Source organism: Rhinatrema bivittatum, chromosome 1 (assembly GCF_901001135.1).
Source record: "Rhinatrema bivittatum chromosome 1, aRhiBiv1.1, whole genome shotgun sequence".
In the NCBI taxonomy this organism is placed as follows: Eukaryota; Metazoa; Chordata; class Amphibia; order Gymnophiona; family Rhinatrematidae; genus Rhinatrema; species Rhinatrema bivittatum.
This window is the reverse complement of record NC_042615.1, coordinates 311,704,327-311,727,914: the sequence shown is the minus strand read 5'-3', so window position 1 is coordinate 311,727,914 and position 23,588 is coordinate 311,704,327. Positions and strand designations below refer to the sequence as shown.

The following is a 23,588-nucleotide window of genomic DNA, read 5'->3' as shown; positions in this document are numbered from 1 at the left end:
CACACCTACACCTGGCTGGGAAGAACCAGGCTTAGTGAAATCAGAGGAAGATAATTCTCCCTGAGCCTCCAAATAGTGCTGGCACAAGTTGGCATGCACTCCTGGCTGAGATGCCTAAAATATGACAGGCAGTGCAAAGAGGTGCTTAGGCTTCTTAGGTATAGGTGCCATTATGGTCAGTGTGCTAAGTGGCAACTGGAGGCATATGTCTAGCTTTTTTTTTTTTTTTTTTTTTTTTTTTTTTTAATATAAAGACATCCAAAAATTCTAGGCGTCCCTAGGATAACTGCCACAAAACTTAAGCGCAAAGCAATGCACAACTTGTGCGCACAGGTAAGCTTGCGGCCATTAAAAGCGTCACTTAATTTGGACACACAGACTACAAGGCCCAAGTAAGCATCCAAAAACTAGACGCACACACCGAACAGACAATCAAGTAGAGGGCAGCCTATAGAAAGCACGTGAAACAGAGGCCTACCACATGGTGTGCAGCGAAAAAAGCCTCAGAGTGGGGCTTAGCCTACAGAAGCTGTTCCACCTGCCAGGCTGCCCACGTCCTTCAACCTTCCACGGAGTGGGACCAGTTACAGAACGGCACACCAAGCACGGAGACTAGGGGAGGGAGGAAGCCCTACACTTAAAAACCCTCTGTCTCCGTATATTTTTTTTCTTTAAACTTAAAAAAACCAAAAAACAACTTACCCGAGCTCAGTCTTACCTAGCTGAGTACAGAGATGGTCTCTGGCTACAGGGGAGAGGCATATGCCATGACCGCAGCACTCTGCTTCCTGCACCTGCTGCCTTTCAGCTGCTTAAATCAGTTAAGTCCATGCCGGCTGAAAAACCAGCTACTGGACCATGGCACTCATCTGAGGGACCACAGAAATCACCTCAGGAATTCTCAACTGGGGAGGAACCATTTGGTATCACTGCAGGAGAGCAGGGCAATTTTATTTTCCTTATTTCTCCTTTCAAAATGAAGCAGTCTCCAGAAGGGAGATGCATGTCCACAATCTGATAGAGACAGAATATTCAATAAACAACCTCGTTCCCTTGTCCAATATATTCAACAACCAACAACCATTCAAGGGAACCCCTTGTTGTGGTTTCTTTTGTGCGGTGGCTAGCGTAGCGTCAGCCTGTGTCTTGGCTTGACCCTATAAGTTAGCTTACCGCGTGTTTATTCTTTATTGTGTTTGAAAATCACTTTTTTCTGTTTTTTATTTTTATTTAAGATTAGTGCTTCATGGCACTCCCGTTCTGCAGGCTGACCCGATTTCAATAATGAATACCTTGTTTTAAAATACCACTTAACTTAGTGTTTGTTTTTACCGCTGCTGCTCTGGGTCTGCTTCTGCTTGCCCGACATGGGCCATGTTTCGGCAGATTCACTGCCTGCTTCAGGGGCCACGGGAAACCTTTTTACTGTTTCGGTTCACAGGTCCGCCATTCGGAGAAGCACTTCAACTCTAATGCTGCGTCCAAAACTTTCGCGTGAGCGGCGCCTTCACTTTGAAATTGAAAGGAATTTCAAAGTGAAGGCGCCGCTCACGTGAAAGTTTTGGACGCAGCATTAGAGTTGAAGTACTTCTGCAGGTTCCTACAGATCCTAATGGAAAAGCAATGATGCAAGCTCCACATCCGAAATATTTTGCCACACAGTTCTGTTGAAGTCAGGAGGAAATCTCTCCTAGGGAGCGCAAACACCTTAAAATGAAGCTTAATGACAGTTCAAAACTTCCATTTCGTAATTAGCTATAATAATTCCACCTCTGGATGTTTAAACCTTCCAGCGTTTGGAAAGCAGAGAGAATGTTAAATGGAGGCTGGAAGGTTTAAACGTCCAGAGGTGGAATTATTATAGCTAATATGGAATGGAAGTTTTGAAATACATGGGGAACATCGATAACAGCCAGAAGAAGGAAGAGTTGTAATAGTGAAGAAGTAAAAGTTTTTTGGTCAGACTGGTGTGATGTTTGAAGACAGCGGATCATGATGATTGGTGCAGAAAAAGAATTTGGATCCCAATGAAATAAAGTTTTTGGAAGTTCTAAGAAAGATCAGTGGTGTATCTACAAATACAGAGGGATTTTGTAAGAACAGTGATACAAATTAATGCCCTAGATTTGTGAAATATTTGTGAAAATCTTTGCTTGTTAACTACTTGTAAATTCCCCTAATGAAGCCACAAGGTGAAACAAGGGCCCTGTAGGGATTGATACAAGGGATATAATTGAAAAATTCACTGTTTAGATCTAATGAGGTAAGATGTAAAACAGTTTGTGCAGTGAAGTTTAATTATATATTCAAGTGTGGGGTGATTTAGTGTGATTAACCTTAATGTATCGAGAGAGATTTTATGAATGCAATAGGGATGTATGAGTGTGTATGAGTAGAACATTTTTTAATTAGTGAGGTAACAAAATGATTGGATAAGTATACATTGTACCAATGATAAATGTAATATGAATGCTGGTTGATATATTTTTCTAAATGACAATAAAAAGAAGATCTTTTGTGAAAATTTGATATGTGCTTGTATACCACTCCATTGGGAGTGTATTTGGTTGTTGATTACAGAGCACAAGAAATATACATATCAAATTTTCACAAAAGATCTTTTTATTGTCATTTAGAAAAATATATCAACCAGCATTCATATTACATTTATCATTGGTACAATGTATGTTTTTGCTGTACAAAAATATGAGTTCTCTGTAGGGCTTACAATCTATTCAAAACATACAAAATCAAGATACTTTGGGAATTTCAATTAAGAATTGATGGTTAAAATAAGGCTGTGTTCAGGAAAATCAGGGGTTGAGATTTCAAAGCAGCTTCAAAAAGTTTTTAAACTTGATTTGAATTCAAAACATGAGCAAGTTTGCTTACCGTAAATTGTGTTTTCTGTTGATAGCAGATGAATTAGCCATGCTGTCTGGGTACGTCTCCGTGCCACTAGGTGGCGGAGCTCTAAGTCTAGCAAAGTCTTTCAGCTAGATGCTCCCTCATATCTTCTCTGATTTACCTCAGGCTCCTCAGTCAGTATCAAAGCAAGTGCAGTGTATGCTGAACTGTCTGGGGAGGCGGGCGGGTCAGCATGGCTAATTCATCTATCTACGGAAAACACCGTTTACGGTAAGCAAACTTGCTCTTTTCACATAGATAAGCAGCTGAATTTGCCATGCTGTATGGGAGTCCCCAGCTGACAGAGCATTTGAGTAGTGAATTAGAAGTGTAGCTCAATACCAAAGTTCGTGGCGGACAGGTCCTATGAAAGCCATGTGTGTGAGGAACGGGTGCTCTTCTGTAGGATAGTCCGGCCCATTAGTGCATCATCCTTTATCTAAACAGTAATGGGATGTGAAAGGGTGCAGTGATGATGACCATGTTGCCGCTTTACAAATGTCTATGACTGGAACATCATGCAGATGAGCCACTGAAGCTGCTAGTGCACACACTTGGTGCGCTTTCGGAGTTGTAGTTAGAGTTTGTGAGCGTTGCTGGTAGCAAAATCGAATGCAGTTTGATATCCAGATGGATAGAGTTCTTTTTATTAATGGACGTCCTTGGGCGTTCGGATTGAAGGATAGAAAAAGTTAAGGTCTGGTAGGTGAATGGGTGTGCTGCTTATAGTAGGCTAGCACACGTTTGCAGTCCAAAGTGTGGAGTTTTTTCTCATTATCAGTCGCATGAGGTTTTGGATAAAAATGGGTAAGGTTATGGTTTGGTTGATGTGAAAACTGGAAATCACTTTTGGCAAGAATTTGGGGTGAGTCCTTAAAGTCACCTTGTCATGGTAAAATTGGAGATAAGAAGGGTAGTGGACTAAGGCTTGTAATTCACTAACCCGTCATGCAGAACTTAAAAGCTACTAGAAAAAGCACTTTCCATGATAGGTACCGGAATTGACAAGTGTTTAACAGTTCAAAGAGTGGAAGCATTAGTTGTTCAATGACTATATTAACGTCCCACGGTACCGGTGGTTTCTGTAAAAGTGGATGGAGGCATAAAGCACCCTTCATGAATCTGTACACTAGCTCATGACATGAGATGAGATCTCTTAAGAGGAGTGTGGTAAGCTGCTATAGCGCTTAAATGGACACATAGCGAGGATGTTGCAAGGCCTCTCAGGTAGAGTAGATGAAGGTAGGAAAGGAGTTGTTCAGGTGAGCAGGTTAACAGGTCAATACCCACGGTCGAACACCAGGAAGCGAAGCGTGCCCATTTTCTATTGTAATTAATTCTTGTTGACCGTTTCCTAGAGGACAGTAATATGTTTTGAAGATCAGGCGAAATGTCTAGGTGTTGGTATGTGATCCGTTCAATCTCCACACCGTGAAGTGTAGGGAAGAGTGAAGAGGGTGAAGAAGAGATCCTGTGTCCTGGGTGAGTAGCTGGGGCTGCTGCCCAGGGGTACTGGGTCACAAGTTGATGGGTGTAATAGATAGCTGTACCAGGGTTGTCTGGGCCACGCTGGTGCTATCATAAGAACATAAGAAAATGCCATACTGGGTCAGACCAAGGGTCCATCAAGCCCAGCATCCTGTTTCCAACAGTGGCCAATCCAGGCCATAAGAACCTGGCAAGTACCCAAAAACTAAGTCTATTCCATGTTACCATTGCTAATAGCAGTGGCTATTCTCTAAGTGAACTTAATGCTCGGTCTTCGATGCATTTCTGAATCGTACGGGATATGAGTGGAATCGGAGGGAACATGTTGTGAGACCAACTCACGAGAAAGGTGTCCGGAGCGAGTCAATGAGGGCTTGGGTAGACTGAACAAAAGATCTCCAGCTTCCTGTTGAACTCTGTCGCAAAGAGGTCGATAGTAGAGAGACCCCATATGGAGAAGATGTGTTGAACTACTGTCTGATCTAGTTCCCACTCGTGGGGATGAAAAATTCTGCTGAGTTTGTCTGCTCTGGAGTTTTGGATGCTGGGCAGATAAGTTGCTTGAAGAGAAATAGACCACTGGTGAGCCCATTCCATGATCAGGACAGTTTCTTTGCAAAGGTTCCAAGAACCAGACCCTCCTTCCTTGTTTATATAGAACATTGTCACCTGGTTGTTCGTGTGACTCATTACTATCTTCCCTTATAAAGATTCTTTGAAGGCTCGAAGGGAATTTCTCACTGTTTTGAGCTCTAGTAGGTTTATGTGTTGTGTTCGTTCGTATGCAGTCCATAGGCCTTGAGTCGTTAATTAATCCAGATGAGCTCCCCAACCCTTGGGGGATGCATCTGTGGTGAGTATTATCTGATGTCAAAGTGGTTGTAGGAGCGAACCAGTCTGTAGTGTTGACGGGAAAAGCCACCACTGGAGGCCTTTTTCATACGGTCGGTCAAGGTAGCGGGAGTAGACAGTGGATGAAGGAATTGAAACCATTGTTTTAGGCCCCATTGTAGACGAAGCATGTGAGGACGTGTATGTGGGACCACATATATGGATGCTGCCATGTATCTCAGAACAGTTAGTATCTGGCGAGCTGGTGTTGATGTGCTGTGCAGTAGATCTGTAGCTAGGGTAAGGAGGGCTAAAGCTCTCTGAGGAGGGAGGAAAGCCTCGTCTTGAATTGTGTCGATGAAGGCACCTATGAATTGTAATGTCTGTGTGGGTTCTAGGTTTGACTTTTCGTAATTGATGAGTAGACCTAGGTTGTCGAGGCAGGAAATCATACAGAGAAGATTGGATCTCAGTATGTCTCGACTGGGTGCTATGAGGAGCCAATCATCCAGATAAGGAAATATTTGCAACCCCTGACGAAGGTGCGCCACCGCTAGACATTTGATAAAAACTCTGGGGGCAGAAGAAAGGCCAAATGGAAGGACTGTGTATTGGAAGTATTGGTTGTCCACTTGGAATTAGAGGTTCCGCCAGGAACTGGGATGCATTGGGATATGTGCAAATGCATCTTTCAGGTCTAGCAAGCACATTCAATCCCTTGATTGAAGATAGGGAAGGATGGTTTTGAGCAAAGTCATCTTGAATTTTCTCTGTAGAGGTGTTTGTTGAGGGAATGTAGATCTAAGATCGGACACAGACCTCCTGATTTCTTGGGAATTAGGAAATATTGGGAGTAGAATCCCTGACTGAATTCTTTGGAAGGTAATTTCTGAATGCAATTGATGTGCAGAAGCATCTGAAGTTCTTTCAACAGAGGTTCTTTGTGAGATGTTCTGTGGTACCCAATGTGGAAGGGTCGGGAGGGATGAAAAGTGAAGGGTGTAACCCTGGCGTATTATTGATAGGACCCATTGGTCCGTGGTTATTTGATTCCAGGATGGTAGATGCTTTGTTAATCTGCCTCCCACTGCAGAGGGTTGTGACAGTGGCAGTGGCAAAGGTATGCTCAAAAACTGGACTGAGGTTTTGCGGTTGGAGGATCCGCTTGCTGGTGTGATGTATGAGCAGCTCTTGCACATTGACGTGGCGCCTGAGACTGATAGGGTGGTTGCCGAGCCTGCTGGTAGGTTGGAGGCGTAAAATAAGAAAAGGGCTTAAAAGACAAAAGGGAGTCCTCCTGTAGGCCCTTGAGGATGTGTAATGACGCCTTGATGTTGATGGGATGTGAGGAGCAGTCAAGGAAAGGACGGCCGTCTTTTGCTCCTTGAGCTTAGCTACCGTTTCAATAAATTTGTCTCCGAACAAGTTTTCGGGACGACAGGGTGGATTTGCCAGATTTTCATGGACATCATCCCGTATGGACCTGGATCACAACCATGCTAAGCGTCTCGCTGCAACGGTGTTTGCGGAAGATTTTGAGGAAATATCAAATCCCTCATAAATGGATCTTAATAAATGTCAAAGACCTTCCTTGATATTATGATATTGAGGAGGAAGGGAGACGTCTGGAGAAGTCTGTTGTATGGACAACTTCAATGCCTGGAGATTCTCAGACAGATATTGGGCAATGTAGAACTGATGGTTCTGGATGCGTGCGTTCAACATCGCAGACTGGAAGGTTTTTGGTTTTTTTTTTGCAAAATCTAGTGACTTTTGGTCCCTGTTTGGTGGCGTATTAGAATGAGTTCTGGATTTTCTGGCTTTTTACATTGCGGATTCAACTACCACAGAATTATGAGGTAGTTGAACCAAAGTATGGAAGGAGGAATCTTTCATCCTGTACTTTAAGTCAATTTTCCATGATGTGGGAGGACTGGTTAGTGGCGTGACCCAGAGCTTTTCCATAAGAGTTAAACCTGGATGCTGTGGGAGGGCCATGGGCTCTGTAGGCATGTCAAAAATCTTCAGTATACCAAGCATTTCTTGGCGGGGATCAGGAAGTCGAATGTAGAAACACGTAAACAGTTGTCAGACTTTTTCAATAAACTGGAGGCGAAGACTATTCCGGGGGTACCTCTGCTGGGTCAGAGGGGTAGCCTGTAGACGAGGAATCAATATCTGAAATATCATGCATCTGAGATGGTGGTTGAGTCAGAGGGACCTTTGGTGCTAGTCCTGGAATGACTGGGTCTACTGCAGGTTCTAGCAAGACCACAGGTGACAAAAAGTGGAATTTGAGACTGTTCTACTGACTGTAAAAACTGTGTCAGTATGGTGGTAATTTGAGCCATGGCCTGCGTAGCTAAGCCTGAAGTTGAAAGCGTCGGGGTGGGACAAAGCCCTTCCTGTAGTGGCCGCTCCTTCTGGGGAGGCGGTTTCAATGGCAGAAGTTGTGGAATAGCCAGAGGTTAGTTGGGAGCCAGAGGCACTTCCGAGTGAAGGGACTTGGAAGACATTTCTTCCGGTGATGGAGTAGTGAACCTTGAATGGAATGATGAAATATCCCTGTCCAGATCCACTATCGACAATGGAGAAGCTTCCCTAGGCCTCTTATGGCCCGAATGGTGTTTTTTGGGCTGGCTGCGTCGACTGTGCACCGACGCGCATCGTTTGCGGCGGTGGTGCATCAATGAGTCGAGGGTGCGCCGCGGTGGTGCCTCTGCGTCGATGCACCGGTATGGTAGAGCTTCGGCATGGAAGCCTCTTTGCACCGGTGCGTCGACTGTTTGGCCTTGCTTCGATGTGGTGACGCTTCGAAGCAGCTTCGGCACGTCTGTCTTCAGGGAGTAGATGTGTTGGTGAGGCATGCGGCTGCGATGCCGCCATCTCCTGCTCAGTGCTCAGATTCCAGCCAGGTGAGCAACTGCGGGTGTCCTGATGTAGGAGGGTCCACAGAGGAAGCTCTCCTCAATGAAGGGTGGTTTTCTTCCTTTTTGGGTCTGGGGAGGATTGCACCGAGGCCTCAGAAGGGGCATAAGAGCCTGAAGCTTTTAACTGTAGATCTTGCAGTTTGGCAGCCCACTGACGCTTGGCACGTGGGGACATGCGTCCGCAGTCCACACAATTTATCTGGTCATGGGAGGGTTCCAAAGATAACACAAAATGTGGCCATCTGTGGCTGACAATTTTGCTACATGAGTAAAATTTAAAGCCAGGACATGGCATGTCTGACTGCTGGTAAATTTTAACTGAACCTTGATGTTTTAAAGCTGATTTTTTCTTTTACTTCACAATGTTCTCTCACAGGAGAGCAGAGCTCCGCATGCTAACTGCCGCGCGGAAAAAAAAATGAGGAGCCTGAGGTAAATCAGAGAAGATATAAGGAGCACCTAGCTGAAAGACTTTGCTAGACTTAGAGAGCTCTGCCACCTAGTGGCACAGAAGACGTACCCCGACAGCATGGCTATTTCAGCTGCTTATCTACGTGAAAATACTTTTTATCTTTTAACAGATAAGTGTAATGTGATTATTTTCATAGATTTTCTTATGATCTGGTGCTAATGATTTCTTGCTGCACAGAGTCAGTGTTCTTTACCATTTCATTAGATACTGTGTACTTATATGACAGTCTACTTTTGAGGTTAAGTGATCATCTTAATGCAGTTATATAAGGGTTGTTTTTCTGTTTTGTTTGTTTTATTGTAAACCACTTAGATGATATACTGCTCGTCATACATCACAAGTTTAATAAATAATATGCCAGAAAGGGAGACATACCAACTTAGAAGTCTATTCCAAGCATACAGTGCAGCAAGGTAAAAAGCATAGATCCAGAAGTTGGTGATGGAGAAGGGTATACATAAGAATAGCTTCCCCAATGAGCAGAGTCTCAAGGAGAGGTGTAAAGAGATGAGATAGTAGGGAGGAGCTGCATAATGAAGGCATTTAAGCAAATAAAAAGCTTGAACCATATGAAAAAACAGATAGGTAGCCAATATAGTAACTTGAGAAGAGAAGTTACTTGGGCATAGCAACAATGGAAGATTAGTCTATTCAAAATGCAGCTGCATGACTTATGGATAGCGATGTTTCACTGACAGACCTGTGAGAAGCAGACTGCAGTAGTCTAAAAGGAACATGAGAATAGGTAAAGTAGTGTGTTCAGAAAGGAAGGATGAATTTTGGCAATGTTACAGAAACACTTTAGCAGGATTTTGGATGTGTGTAGAAAAGGAGAAAGGAGTTGAAGATGGTCCCAAAATTACAGGCTGGAGAACACTGAAGGAATGACTTGCACAGAAAAGGAGAAGAAGAGGAAAAACTTTTTTTGGGTGGGGGGGGGGGGGGGGGGGGGCAGGAAGAAATGAAGTTCTATCTTGGCTATGTTAAGTTTAAGGTGGCAGTGGGACATCTAGGAAGCAATGACAAGCAGGCTAAGATCTGGGGTGGAATTTCTGATGAAATCTTGCGTAGAAGTAGATCAATGGTCAATATTAAGATGGTACTGAAAGCCACCAGACAACATCAGAGCACCAAGGGAACAAGTAAAGAGAAGAGGGCCCAGGCACAAATAATAATGGGATAGAAGCAAAGGAATCAGAGAACATGAATACTACAGGTGATGAAAGATGCGAGCCAAAACAAAATGGAGTTCTGAAATCCAAGTAAGGACAGTTTCATGAAGCAATCAGTGTTAAAAGCAAAGTCAAGGAGGATGAGGCCTTAGAAGATGCTCTTGGCTTTGGCCACAAACAGGTCACTGAAGGCCCGCTTGTGCATAGCGGGAGGCAATGTAGTCCGCCAGCCAGTTAGATAATCTTTTTGCCCACCACAGTTCCTAGCCTGTTATCGAAAGAAAGAGCTGAATGGATTGACTGCAACTCGTACGTTCCAAATAGAAAGCTAGAGCCCTCTTGCAATCCAATGTATAGCGAGCTCATTCACCTGCATGGGAATGAGGCCTCAGGAAGAACATGGGCAAAACAATGGACTGATTTATGTGAAAATCGGTCACAACTTTAGGCAAAAACTTGGGGTGTATCTGCAAGACCACACGATGACGACAAAACCTCATGTATGGCGGGTATGTAACCAAGGCCTGAAGCTCACTAACTCTACAAGCCAAAGTGATCGCCACTAGCAATATAACCTTCCAGGTGAGAAACTTCGGTCACAGAGGCTCAAAAGGATGCATAAGCCACACTAGGACAATTTTGAGGTCCCAGGACACAACAGGAAGCAGAAGAGGGAGCTTTAGTTGAAGCAGACCCTGCATAAAGCAACCTACTAAAGGCTGCACTGATATGGTGTGCCAGAGACACCCTAATGGTACATGCTAATCGCACTGAGATGAACCCTGACCAATGTGGATTTAAGCCCAGACTCAGAAAAGTGCCACAAATAGTCCAAAAACCTGGAAAGGGAGCAGGTGAATAGATCTAAGCCATGCTTTACACACCAGGTGGAGAACTCTTCCATTTCAACCTTAAGACTTCCTGATGGAAGGCTTTCTAGAAGCCACCAGCACCTGGGAGATGTGTTCCAAGAGGACGAGGGGCTGAAGGACCAGGCACTCAACATCCAAGCTGTCAAGACCAGTGCCTGGAGGTTTGGATGGCGCAGGCTGCCCTGGTTCTGAGTTATCAGATCAGGCACGGCCCCAGTCTGATGGGGATCCCTGATTGATGAGAGCCCAGGGAGAGCCTTTAGCCCCTCGTCCTCTTGGAACACATCTCCCAGGTTCTGGTGACTTCTAGAAAGCCTTCCATCAGGAAGTCTTAAGGTTGAAATGGAAGAGTTCTCCACCTGGTGTGTAAGGCATGGCTTAGATCTATTCACCTGCCCCCCCCCCCCCCTGCCAGGTCCTTCTGTCCTGTTGAAGATTCAGAAGAATCTTCAAGAGGAGAGGAAGAGGATACATGTACAGGAGACCCTTTCCCCAGTGAAGGGAGAAGGCAGAGGCTGGATGTCCACCTCATGCGAACCAGGAGCAAAAATTGCTCACCTTGCAATTGTGCTGGGTGGCAAAAAGAGTTCCACATTGGTGGAAAATCTGGGGTTGCTACCTTCAGATTCAGGGACCATTCATGTGGCTGGAAAAAGCAGCTTAGGCGGTCTGCCAACTTGTTCAGAGTCCCAGGAAGGTGTGTCACTCACAGCAACATTCCCTGCAACAGAGCCCAAAACCAGATCTGTACTGCCTCCTGATAGAAGAGGAACAGCCCCGTGCCTCCTTGCTTGTTTATATTTATTTATTTATATAATTTATATACCGGAGGTTCCTGTATAATATACATATCACCCCGGTTTACAAGGAACAGTAACTATCGCTACATTTAGCGGTTTACATAGAACAGAATTAGGAAAAACGTTTTTACAATTGAACAAATGAAGTAAGCAAGTTTTTCCATTGAACAAACAAAGTGAACAAGTTTTAACATATAACAAAAACACATATATACCACATCGCGACTTGATTGTCTGTCCGAAGCAGGACCATCTTTGTTAGACAACTAGTCTCGGAAAGCACAGAGCGCGAAACAAACCACCCGAAGCTCTAAGAAGTTTATCTGACAGAGCTTCCTGAGCAGTCCAGTGACCTTGTATGTGGATGCCATCCACATGGGCTCCCCAGCCCTGAGGAGAGGCATCGATGGTAAGCACTACCTGAGGCAAGGTAACCTGGAAGGGAATCCTCTGCTCTAAACTGGAGCGATTAACCCACCAGGTCACCAGGACAGAGATCTTCAGAGGTTGTGTGACGGATACATGATACTCTAGGTCCTGGGATGCCTGCTGCCATTGTGACCGCAACATCCTTGTGCGCTGCACATGCAAAGGCGGGCTATTGGGATAACATGGCCAGACTCTGCCATGTGGCCCAGAAAGTGAAGCAGAAAATGTTCACTCACATTCCAACTGCTGCGCACAAAGGTTGCCAACGAAGAAAGGGCCAGATCCCAATCGTGCGGCAAGAACGCCTTTGCCTGAACCATGTCTAGTCTGGCTCCCATGAAGTCCAGCTGGGGAAACTGGCAGAGGTGAAATTTTGGATAGTTGATGACAAAACCCAAAGATTGCAGCGTCCATGTCATCAGGGCCAGATCATCCAGTGCCCCTGTGCAGGAGTCTCTCTTGACCAGCCACTCGTCCAAGTAGGGAAAGATGTGCACCGCACAGCACCTGAGGTGTGATGCCACAACTGCCAGGCACTTGGTGAAGATGAGAGGGGCTGAGGCCAAGCCAAAGGGCAGCACACTACTGGTAGTAAGCCATCCCCAGCACAAAGCAAAATGTACTTTCTGTGCTTGGAGAAGATGGTAATGTGGGTGTATGCATCTGAGATTGAGGGGGCAGAGGAAGTCATCTCTTTTGAGTAGGGGAATCAGAGTGCCCCGAGAAACCATTTTGAATTTTTGTCTTGCAAGAAACTTGTTCAATACCCTGAGATCGAGAATGGGACATAAGCCCCCAGTTCTCTTTGGTATGAGGAAATACTTTGAATAGAGCCCTCAGCCCTGTTGAGGACCAGGAACGTGCTCTACCGCTCCTGCCATGAGAAGGGTGGCTAGCCTTGTTCGAAGTATGACCTGCTGGGCAGGCAAACCCCATGACGGACATGGGGGGGGGGGGGGGGGGGGAAGAGTCCCCTGGGATACCTTCTGAAATTGAGGAGATATCCCTGGCGAGCTATAGTAAGGATCCAATGGTCTGTGGTGATGGCGAAGCAAAGACGTCTGCCTCCCACTGGGGGAGATCCTGCGTCAAGGGTACATCTTACTGGGCCGTGCTCCCTCGCCTCCAGTCAAAAGCCAATAGCTGGAGCCTGGTGAGAGGCCAGCTGGGGTGCCTATTGTTGATGGGAGTGGCCCCTGGAGCTAGCACGGGGTGTGTGAGACTAAGAGGCAGGAGGTAATATTTTCTCTGCCTGTAAGAGGACTTCCTGGACTGGGTTTGGAAGATTTCCTGGCAGAGCATTGAGGTCTGAAGACTAGCAGAGTTGGTTTCGTGGTGATCCTTCAACTGAGCTACGCATCTCTAACCTTATCGCCAAGAAGGTTTTCACCTGTACATGGTAGATCAGCTAGTTTCTCCTGCACCCCAGGTCAAAAATCGGCGTTACGGAGCCAGGCCATTCTACGGGTGCCGATGCCCACGGTGGCCTCTCGGGCTGCTATCTCAAGAACATTGTAGGTGGATGTCACCTCATGTTTCCTGGCTTCCAGACCCTGCTGCACAACAGCAGAGACTTGTTGCTGCTGTGGCATGCGTTCTGCTTCCATAGGTTCGGGTTGTACCGAGTCATTTACAACTGGTAGGAAGCAATACAGGCAATAAGCAGAGCACCCTGGGGGGGTGGGGGGTGGGGGGGAGAACACAAACAAAAAAAATCTTTCCTATCCAGAGCATCCAGTTTCCTATATTCCTGCCCCGAAAGAGCAGAGGCATGGGTGCGGGAGTGTTTGGCCTTTTTGAGAGAAAAGAGTCCACAACAAGAGACTGGTGAGGGAGATTATGCCTCTCAAAACCTAAGGTCTGATGTATTAGGTAGGTGGCAGCTGCCTTTCAATTCAATGGGGAGATGGATATCAGGTGCTCCCACATCCCAAGGAGAAGATCCTTAAAGATATCAGGGATAGGAATAGCTACTATCTTAGAAGCATTGACAAATTGGAGAACCTCCAACACTGTTTCGCATCCTCCTTCGTGGTAAGCTGGAAGGTGATAACGCTGGCCATAGCCCTATGAAATCCGCAAAGGAGAGGTCCTCCGGAAGGGACTGACGCCTTTCTTCCAGAAAAGGCGGCTCTGACAGGAGGTCATCAGACACCTCAGAAGAGGACTCCAAAGAATCATCCCCAACAGGTCATAAGGGCCTTCTTCCTCACTAAGGCCATCGTGGGATCTACGCAGGTGAGGCCTGTGTGAATTCCTTGCCCTGGGTGCCAAGGGTAATAGGAGTACTGGGGGCAGTGGGAGGCCAAAGGGTCTGGGCAAAGGCTTTGGAACCGCAGCACCAGACGCATCTTCCTCCTCGGAGGACCAAAAAATGGGAATCGCTACCAAGGAAGGCATCTGTGGCCACTGGGGAGCAGAAGGGCGCCCAAGAGGACGTCCAGACACTAGCAAGGGCGCCAGGATAGACAGCACATGCTCTGGCACCAGTAAGAGGGCCGTTGGCGGGGGTCGGCTCAACGCTCCATAGAGCTCTGAGCACTGCACTCTGCATCCTGTGGTCCAACTCCTGAAAGTCTGGTAAGGCAGGACTGAGGGGGGTGGGGGGGGGGGGGGGTGTGAGGCATCACCGGTGCCTGGCACAGATATCTGTGGGGAATGCTTGGAACTCCCAGGTTTATCAGAATATGGGGCCTCTGTATCACAGTTTGCTTTGGTGGTGGTACAGCAGCTGGCACTGTACTGGAATTGTGCACCAACCACTGTTGATGCTTGGCCCAGTGTTTCCCCTGCACAGAGGAAGCAGAGGATTCCGATGTCCTGGAAACAAGTGAGACCAGGGTGGGGGGGAGTGAATTGGTCACCAGCCCTTCTGTCTGTAGTTTATGCCATTGGGGGTGTGGTGAGGAGCGTATTGAGTGGTTCCCCAGGTGTCTGACACCAATGCGGGGTGGATGGAGAAGATTCTTTTGAACCAAAACATTTCTCCATTTTGTCGAGGCAAGCGCGACGGCCTTTGGGGGTCATCTGGTCACACAGTTGATACCCTCGGATGTTGTACGATCCCCCAAGCAGAGTACGCAAACCTCATGTGGATCTGTGACAGTCATGGTCCGCGGGCACCGATGGAAGCCGGATGCCATGAAAAAAACAGAGCGTGGTCGATGACCAGGGGCCATCGAGAAATGTGACACCGTGAATTGACCAAAAGGTGGCAGAAAAATGTTTATGTACCACGCAGAGGATGATACACAGACTGCGAAGGGGGACTAGACGATGGACCAGAGAAAATTGCGAATTTAAAGCTCAAAAAGGCAAAATAAGCAGAGCTCCAAAAAAGAGAGGCAACTTTCACCATGGAAAAAGACTGAAGGGGGACCTTGCATGGATGTTTGGGTAGTGGCAAGCTGGGCATGCTCAGTGTGCTAGCCAAAGCTTCTAGAAACTGACAAAAGTTTTCCATGCCGGGCTCCATCTAATGTCACCCATCTGTGAGGACTACCATCCTGTTTGTCCTAGGAGAAAATGTGGTATAAAAATGAGGTATAGGATTAAAGGAAATGATTTGAATAATATAGAACTAGAGCAGGAAGTTGCTCAGAGAAAGCACAATTGCTTACCTGTAACAGGTGTTCTCCTAGGACAGCAAGATGTTAGTCCTCACATGTGAGTGACATCTGATGGAGCACGGCATGGCCTTTGCTGCTATCCATGCATCCACGCAAGGTCCCCCTTCAGTCTCGTAACACAGCAAGAATACGAGCGAGAAAACCAAAAACTGAAAATGAACCCAACTTCATGGGGAGGAGGGCAGGATTCCTGAGGACTAACATCTCACTGTCCTAGGAGAACACCTGTTACAGGTAAGCAACTGCACTTTCTGCTAGGACAAGCAGAATGGTAGACCTGAGACCAACTGGCCAAAAGTGCTGTCCTGGCGACTATCCCTGTTCAAGGCAGTAGTAAGCCGAGAATTATGAGAGAACTCCACGTCGTGGCCCTCCAGATTCTGGCAACAGGGACTACATGCAGATGGGCCACTGATGCCGCCATGGCCCGCACAGAGTGAGCCTTCACCCTGCCAGCCAGCTGGAGGCCTGCCTGCCCGCAGCAGAAGGCAATGCAATCCGCTAGCCAGTTGGACAAGGTTTGTGTCCCCACTGCTGCTTCTCGTCCATTGGGGTCAAAAGACACAAAGAGTTGGGTGGACTGTCTATGGCTCACTGTACGATCCAAGAAGAAAGCGAGTGCCCACTTCCAGTCCAGGGTGTCGAGAGCAGGTTCCCCTGGGTGGGAATGAGGCCATGGGAAGGATGATAGACTGGTTGATGTGGAAAGCAGTCACCATCTTCGGCAGAAATTTTGGATGTGTGCACAGCACCACATGATCATGGAAGAATTTCATGTAGGGAGCATACATGACCAAGGCCTGGATCTAACTGACCCTACGAGAGGAAGTGATCGCCACCAGGAACATAACTTTCCAGGTGAGGAAAGTCAGGTCACAGTATTTGAGAAACTCGAACGGATGCCGCATGAGCCTTGCCAGGACAACGTCGCGATCCCATGGGGTTGCTGGTGGGTGAAGTGGGGGCATCAGCTGAACAAGGCCCCGCATGAAACACCCGACTGGCACCTGGACTGAAATTGGCACACTGTCTACACCCTGGTGGTAAGCACTGTGGGCGCTTAGGTATACTCTGACCGAACTGGTTTAGAGGCCAGACTCGGACAGGTGCCAAAGATAATCTAGCAAGTGGGGGAGTGAACAGGAGAAAGAGTCCAGTCTGTGGCTGCCGCACCAGGTGGAGAAACACTTCCACTTCAAGCTGTAAGGTTTCCCGGATTCAAATCAAGACCCTGGAGACACCATCTGAGAGCTACAAGGGCTGGAGGATCATGCACTCAACATCCGTGCCATGAGGGCACTCTGCTCCACCCAAACCTCCAGGCCTTGGCCTTTGTTCTGTGATAAGAGGTTTGGAGCCATCTGCAGCGGGACCGGTGCACTCATGGACAGGTCCTGGAGCAGAAGCAGCTACACCTGCCTTGGCAAGGAGGGTGCCACCCGGATCATGGTAACCCGTCCACTTGGAGTTTCGTCAGAGTCCTCGAGAGGAGCAGGATAGGGGGGTATGTGTACAAGAGACCCTGTCCCCAGTGAAGGGAGAACACATCGCAGGCTGGATGGCCCTTCCCTGGAATCAGGGAGCAGAACATGCTTACCTTGTTCGCCTCTCCACACAAATCATGAGACCATGACTGGCATTCCCCAGCAACAATAAGTCTGCTGCCACCGCAAGGTTCAGGGACCACTCATGTGGCTGAAAGGACCAGTGGAGACAGTCCGCCAGTGTGTTCAGGTGACCCAGCAGGTAGGTGGCACATAGATATATTCCGCTGGAAAGGGCACAAGCCCAGACCTGTATCGCTTCCTGGCAGAGGAGGAAGGAGCCCGTGCCACCCTGCCTGTTGATGTACCACATCACCACCTGGTTATCCGTTCTGATGAGGACGACCTTGGAGGACATCCTGTCCTGGAAGGCCCACAAGGCGTACTGGATCGCTCGAAGCTCCAGGAAATTTATCTGGCAGTGGGCTTCAGCCACAGTCCAAAGGCCCTGGGTATGCAGGCCATCCATGTGGGCCCCCACCCCTGAAGCGAGGCATCGGTGGTAAGGGTCATCTGGGATAGGCGGGCTGAAACAGGAGCCCAGTTTTCAGATTAGATAGGGCCTCCCATCAGGTCAGGGAGAGGGTCGGTGACCATCACCAGTGCCTCTAGATTCTGGGATGCCTGCTGCCACTGGGACTGCAAGGTCCCCTGAGGATCCCTCATGTGGAGGCAGGCCAAAGGGGTCACATGGCCCAGCAGGTGGAGTAACAGACGGGCTGGCACCCTCTTTCTGTTGCGAAAGACGGTAGACAGCGAGGATAGGGCAACCACTTGATCCTTGGGCAGAAAAGCCTTCGCTTGTGCCTTATCCAACCTGGCGCCAATAAAGTCTAGCCATGGAGACTGGCTGAGATGCAACTTAGGGAAGTTGATGACAAATCCCAATGTCTGCAAGGTCTGAACTGTCAAGGCCAGTGCATTCAGGGCCCCAGAGTGAGAGTCATTCCGGATCAACCAATCATCCAGGTATGGAAATACATGGACCAGGTGACACCAGAGGTAGGCAGCCACCACTGCCAAGCATTTTGTGAAGACCATGTGGGGCTGATGCCAGCCCAAAGTGCAGCACTTTGATTTAAAATTTCCATCCCCACCAGAAAGCAGAGGTACTTCCTGTGGTTGGGGAGAATTGCAATATGGGCACAGCCTCCTTCAAGTTGAGGGAGCAGAGCCAGTCTCTGAGGAGTGGGATCAGCGTGCCCAGAGAGAAAATGATTTAATGCCATGAGGTTGAGGATGGGGCGCAAGTCACTGTTCCACTTTGGAATGAAGTACCTCGAATAGAATCTGTGGCCCTGCTGCTCACGGGGGACTGGTTCTAACACTAGCCGCTAGAAGGGCGGAAAGTTCCGAATGAAGGACTACCTGATGGCAGGCGAACCCCACGATGGACTTGGGGGAGCGGTCTCTGGGAGCCTGCTGAAGTTCAGGTGGTAGCCCTGGCAGACAATGGAGAGGACCCAACGGTCCCGAAGTGATTGCTTCCCAACGGTAGGCAAAGCAAAGGAGCCTGCCACAGACCGGGGGGGGGGGGGGGGGGGGGGGGGAGGAGGAGGAGGAAGAAATGGTGTTTGGCTCGTGCCTCCTTACCGCCAGTCAAAAACCGGCCGATGGGGCATGCTGGGGCTGGTTGGGCCCTTGGAACCCACTGCTCTCTGCAGAGACCTCTAGGGCTGGACCAAGGCGAGTGGGCAAGGGTAGCTGGAGGAAAGTACTTCCTTGGCCGGTAGAAGGGCTTGCGAGAGCCCGGCCTGGAGGACTTCCTGGCGGAGAAAGGGCCTTCAGAGGGGCTGGCAGAGAGTTGAACAGTATCATGCTGATCTTTCAGCTGTGCCATGACCTCTTTTCACCTTATCCCCAAACAGGTTTTCGCCTGTGCAGGGGAGATCTGCAAACCTGTCCTGAACTCCGGTCGGAGGCCTGAGGCCCAGAGCCAAGTCAGCCGTCTGGCACAGACACCTCCGGTGTCTAGGCGGGCTGCGGTCGCAAACACATCATAGGTAGACTTGACTGGGTCTACCCACCTCAAGCCCCAGTGTGGCAATGGCTGCAAGAGACTCCTGCTGTTGCTGGGGGGGGGGGGGAAGCCCTCCACAAACTCTTGAACCTGTTTCCATAGGTGGTTGTATTGGGTCATGTATAGCTGGTAGGCCGCAATACCGGCCACCAGCATAGCCCCCTGGAACATCCTACTCCCTATGCCATCGAGCTCCTTGTGTTTGCGCCCCGGAGGAGCAGAAGCGTGGGTCTGGAAGCATCTGGTCTTCTTAAGCACTGACTGGTGGGGTAGGGTGCTGCCGTTCAAAATCCACGGCTTGTAGCAGGTAAGTTGCATCAGCCTTCCTGTTAACCGGGGACACTGGTGACAACATATGGAGGAGGAGTTCCTTAAAGACGTCATGGACCAGTACCGCCACGATCTCTTTAGGAGCATTGATGAACAGAAGAAAATAGGATAATGCATAAACGTTGGCAAGTTAAACGTAAGATATTGATAAGACAGGCTAAGAGAGAATTTGAAAAGAAGTTGGCAGTAGAGGCAAAAACTCACAGTAAAAACGTTTCAAAATATATCCGAAGCAGAAAGCCTGTGAGGGAGTCAGTTGGACCATTAGATGATCGAGGGGTTAAAAGGGGCACTTAGAGAAGATAAGGCCATTGCGGAAAGATGAAATGATTTCTTTATTTCCGTGTTTACTGAAGAGGATGTTGGGGAGGTACCCGTATCGGAGAAGGTTTTCATGGGTAATGATTCAGATGGACTGAACCAAATCACAGTGAGCCTAGAAGATGTGGTAGGCCTGATTGATAAACTGAAGAGTAAGTCAGTCACCTGGACTGGATGGTATACATCCCAGGGTTCTGAAGGAACTAAAAAATGAAATTTCAGACCTATTAGTAAAAATTTGTAACCTAATATTAAAATCATCCATTGTAACTGAAGACTGGAAGGTGGCTAATATAACCCCAATATTTAAAAAGGGCTCCAGGAGCAATCTGGGAAACTAGAGACCAGTCAGCCTGACTTCAGAGCCAGGAAAAATAGTGGAAAGTGTTCTAAACATCAAAATCACAAAACATATAGAAAGACATGGTTTAATGGAACAAAGTCATCATGGCTTTACCCAAGGCAAGTCTTGCCTCACAAATCAGCTTCACCTTTTTGAAGAGTTAACAAACATGTAGATAAAGGTGAACTGGTAGATGTAATGTATTTGGATTTTCAGAAGGCGTTTGGCAAAGTTCCTCATGAGAGGCTTCTAAAAAACTAAAGTCATGGGATAGGAGGTGATGCCCTTTTGTGGATTACAAACTGGCTAAAAGACAGGAAACAGAGAGTAGGATTAAATGGAGAATTTTCTCAGTGGAGTGAGATGGGCAGTGAAGTGCCTTAGGGATCTGTATTGGGACCCGTACTTTTCAATATATTTATAAATGATCCAGAAAGAAATATGATGAGTGAGGTAATCAAATTTGCAGATGATACAAAATTATTCAGAGTAGTCAAATCACAAGCAGATTGTGATAAATTGCAGGAAGACCTTGTGAGACTGGAAAATTGGGCATCCAAATGGCAGATGAAATTTAATGTGGATAAGTGCAAGGTGATGCATATAGGGAAAAATAACCCATGCTAGAGATACACAAATGTTTGGTAGCTCCTAATATGGAACCTACCAAGAAAGATCTAGGCATCATAGTGGATAATACATTGAAATTATTGGTTCAGTGTGCTGCGGCAGTCAAAAAAGCAAACAATGTTAGGAATTATTAGAAAGGGAATGGTGAATAGAACGGAAAATGTCAATGCCTCTATCGCTCCATGGTGAGACTGCACCTTGAATACAGTGTACAATTCTGGTCGCCGCATCTCAAAAAAAGATATCGTTGCGATGGAGAAGGTCAAAGAAGGGTGACCAAAATGAGAAAGGGAACGGAACAGCTCCCCTACGAGGAAAGACTAAAGAGGTTAGGACTTTTAAGCTTGGAGAAGAAACGGACGAGGGGGGATATGATAGAGGTGTTTAAAATTATGAGACGTCTAGAATGGATAAATGTGAATCTGTTATTTACTCTTTCGGATAATAGAAAGACTAGGGGGCACACCTTGAAGTTAGCAAGTGGCACATTTAAAACTAATCAGAGAAAGTTCTTTCACTCAACACACAATTAAACTCTGGAATTTGTTGCCAGAGTTAGTGCAGCTGTGTTTAAAAAAGGATTGGATAAGTTCTTGGAGGAGAAGTCCATTACCTGCTATTAAGTTGACTTAGAAAATAGCCACTGCTATTACTAGTAACAGTAACATGAAATAGACTTAAGTTTTGGGTACTTGCCAGGTTCTTATGGCCTAGATTGGCCACTGTTGGAAACAGGATGCTGGGCTTTATGGACCCTTGGTCTGACCCAGTATGGCATGTTCTTATGTTCTTATTAACTGAAGGACCTCCAGCATCTTGTGACTGGTATCCTCCTACAACAGGAGCTGGAAAATGATGGCCTCTGCCAAGGCCATTATGAAGCTGACAAAAAACAGGTCTTTGGGCGGAGATAGCCACCATTCCTCTGGAGGAGATGGCTCCAAGAGGGAGTCATTGGAGAACAAGTCTGAGGAGTCACCACCCCATGGGTCATAGGGACTCTCCTTGCTAGGGCCCGGACGCAGAGGGAGAGGGCCGGGAGGGGCAGTAGGCCTGGGCCCCAAGGACACCAGCATCAATGAAACCCTGGGCAATGTGGGGAGCATGAGCCGCAGTACACCAGGAGGAACCAGCAGCGGCCTGAGGAACAGTGGGCAAAGGTACCTGTCCCCCAAGGCCTCATCCTCCTCTGAGAACCTAGGAATCAGGATCGCTCCGGTGGAAGACATTGGTGGCCAAGAAGGCATCGGGAGCCTCTTGGGCACCAAGGAGAACATCCAGACGCTCCAGTAGGGGTGCGAGCATAGATGGCGGAGGCTCAGGCACTGGTATGGTGCTCTGTAGTGCTTTGAGCACCGCCGATTGCACCCTGCAGTCCAAGTCCTCAAACCATGGGTGGTTAGGACTGATGTAGGGGGGATGAGGCGTTGCCGGCACATCCTCTGAAGGATTACGAGGAGGCACAGTGCCCAGGACTGTTGCCGGTGGGGGACACCTCAGGCTACTGGGGGCACTGGAGGATGGGGCCTCCGGTGGCTGGAAGTGGAAGGTTTTGGAGAGCTGAAGAGCTTCTCCATTTTGTCTAGGCATGCTCAATGCCCTTTGGGGGGGGGGGGGGGGGTCATTTGGTCACAGAAACGACACCCCCGGACATTGTGAGGCCCCCAGGCAGAGGGTACACACTTCATGCAGATCAGTGACTGATGTGGTCTGAAGGCACTGAGGCAAAGTTGAAAACCTGATGCCATCGAAAAAAAAAAAAAAAAAGGCTGGCGGGCAGTCGATGACAGACAGGCACCACAGTGCGAAAAGTTGGGAATAGATCGTGAACAACAACGGCAAAAAAAAAAAGGCAAGGGTAGCTACCGAACCTAGGAACCAAACGTGAAGGGGGGCCAGATGCAGAAAACCCCCCCAAAAATGATAGAAAGCACTTTCGAGGATTTGGAGCTCCACAACTGCAAGGCTACTGCACCATGGAAAAGAAGAGACTGAAGGGGGACCTCATGTGGACGTGCAGATAGCAGCAGGCTGGGCAGACTGTGCCGGGCTCCATGCGATGTCACCCACATGTGAGGACTACCATCCTGCTTGTCCTAGGAGAATCTTGCTAGTTGTTAAGCAACATGTAGACAGGCAAAAAATGTTTACTTCAGAGAAGGAGACCACAAGATTTTACACAATGGTTTAAGTACAAGTTTTTGGACTTTGGATTTAGCATCGGTTCTAGGTCAACCATAGCCACTCATTTACTCATGATAGCTTCAATAGAAAAGTCCACAATGAGCATCCCCAATACAATACTAATACACAAAATGTTTACTTACGCCCAAAAGTCTTCAACAGTATCAAACTTCGATATCAGACGAAGATTTGCTTGCCAAGTTTTGCTTTTATCGTTTTTAAAAAACCAGAGTGCCCATCTATTAAAAAAGTAAACCAAAAAGTTGTAAACATAAAAGGCTCAATTCCAATTCACAACTTTTCATTTAAGTTTGAATTAAACGTGATAAGGTTGCTCTATATTTCATAAGTGAAATTGTGTAGTTTGTTACTACAGCATAGAACAGGATCCAGCTCTGGTTGACATTTCCCAGGCAAGTGAGTTCAGAGGCACACTAACAGCCATCTCAATCCAATAATCCAACACTGAAATGAAGTTCATTATAGCCCACTGAGTTAAAAATATAATCTTAAACCAAAAAAAAAAATAAAGCTGACTATCAAATGCACAAAGTTAATGAACAGGAACGGTTTACTAACATATGTATATCTGTATATTATGACTAGTTAACTGTTGCAAATACCCCTTTATGGTACTAATGCTTTCTGCATTAAGCACAGCAGAGCCAGAAAGCAATACCAGCAAT

General features: G+C 47.3%; 1 protein-coding gene across 5 annotated transcripts in view; it reads right to left on the bottom strand.

Annotated features, from left to right (window-relative positions):
* The window catches only part of EIF4E (eukaryotic translation initiation factor 4E), a 289,910-nt gene that overhangs the window by 154,834 nt on the left and 111,488 nt on the right, over positions 1 to 23,588 (bottom strand). For 4 of the 5 annotated variants that reach the window (XM_029597416.1, XM_029597420.1, XM_029597412.1 and 1 more), the window contains exon 3: positions 23,046 to 23,141. The exons of the other annotated variant lie outside the window; for it this stretch is intronic. In XM_029597416.1, coding sequence (XP_029453276.1) covers positions 23,046 to 23,141 — 96 coding nt within the window. The remainder of the gene's footprint in view (positions 1 to 23,045; positions 23,142 to 23,588) is intronic. 5 annotated transcript variants of the gene reach the window in all.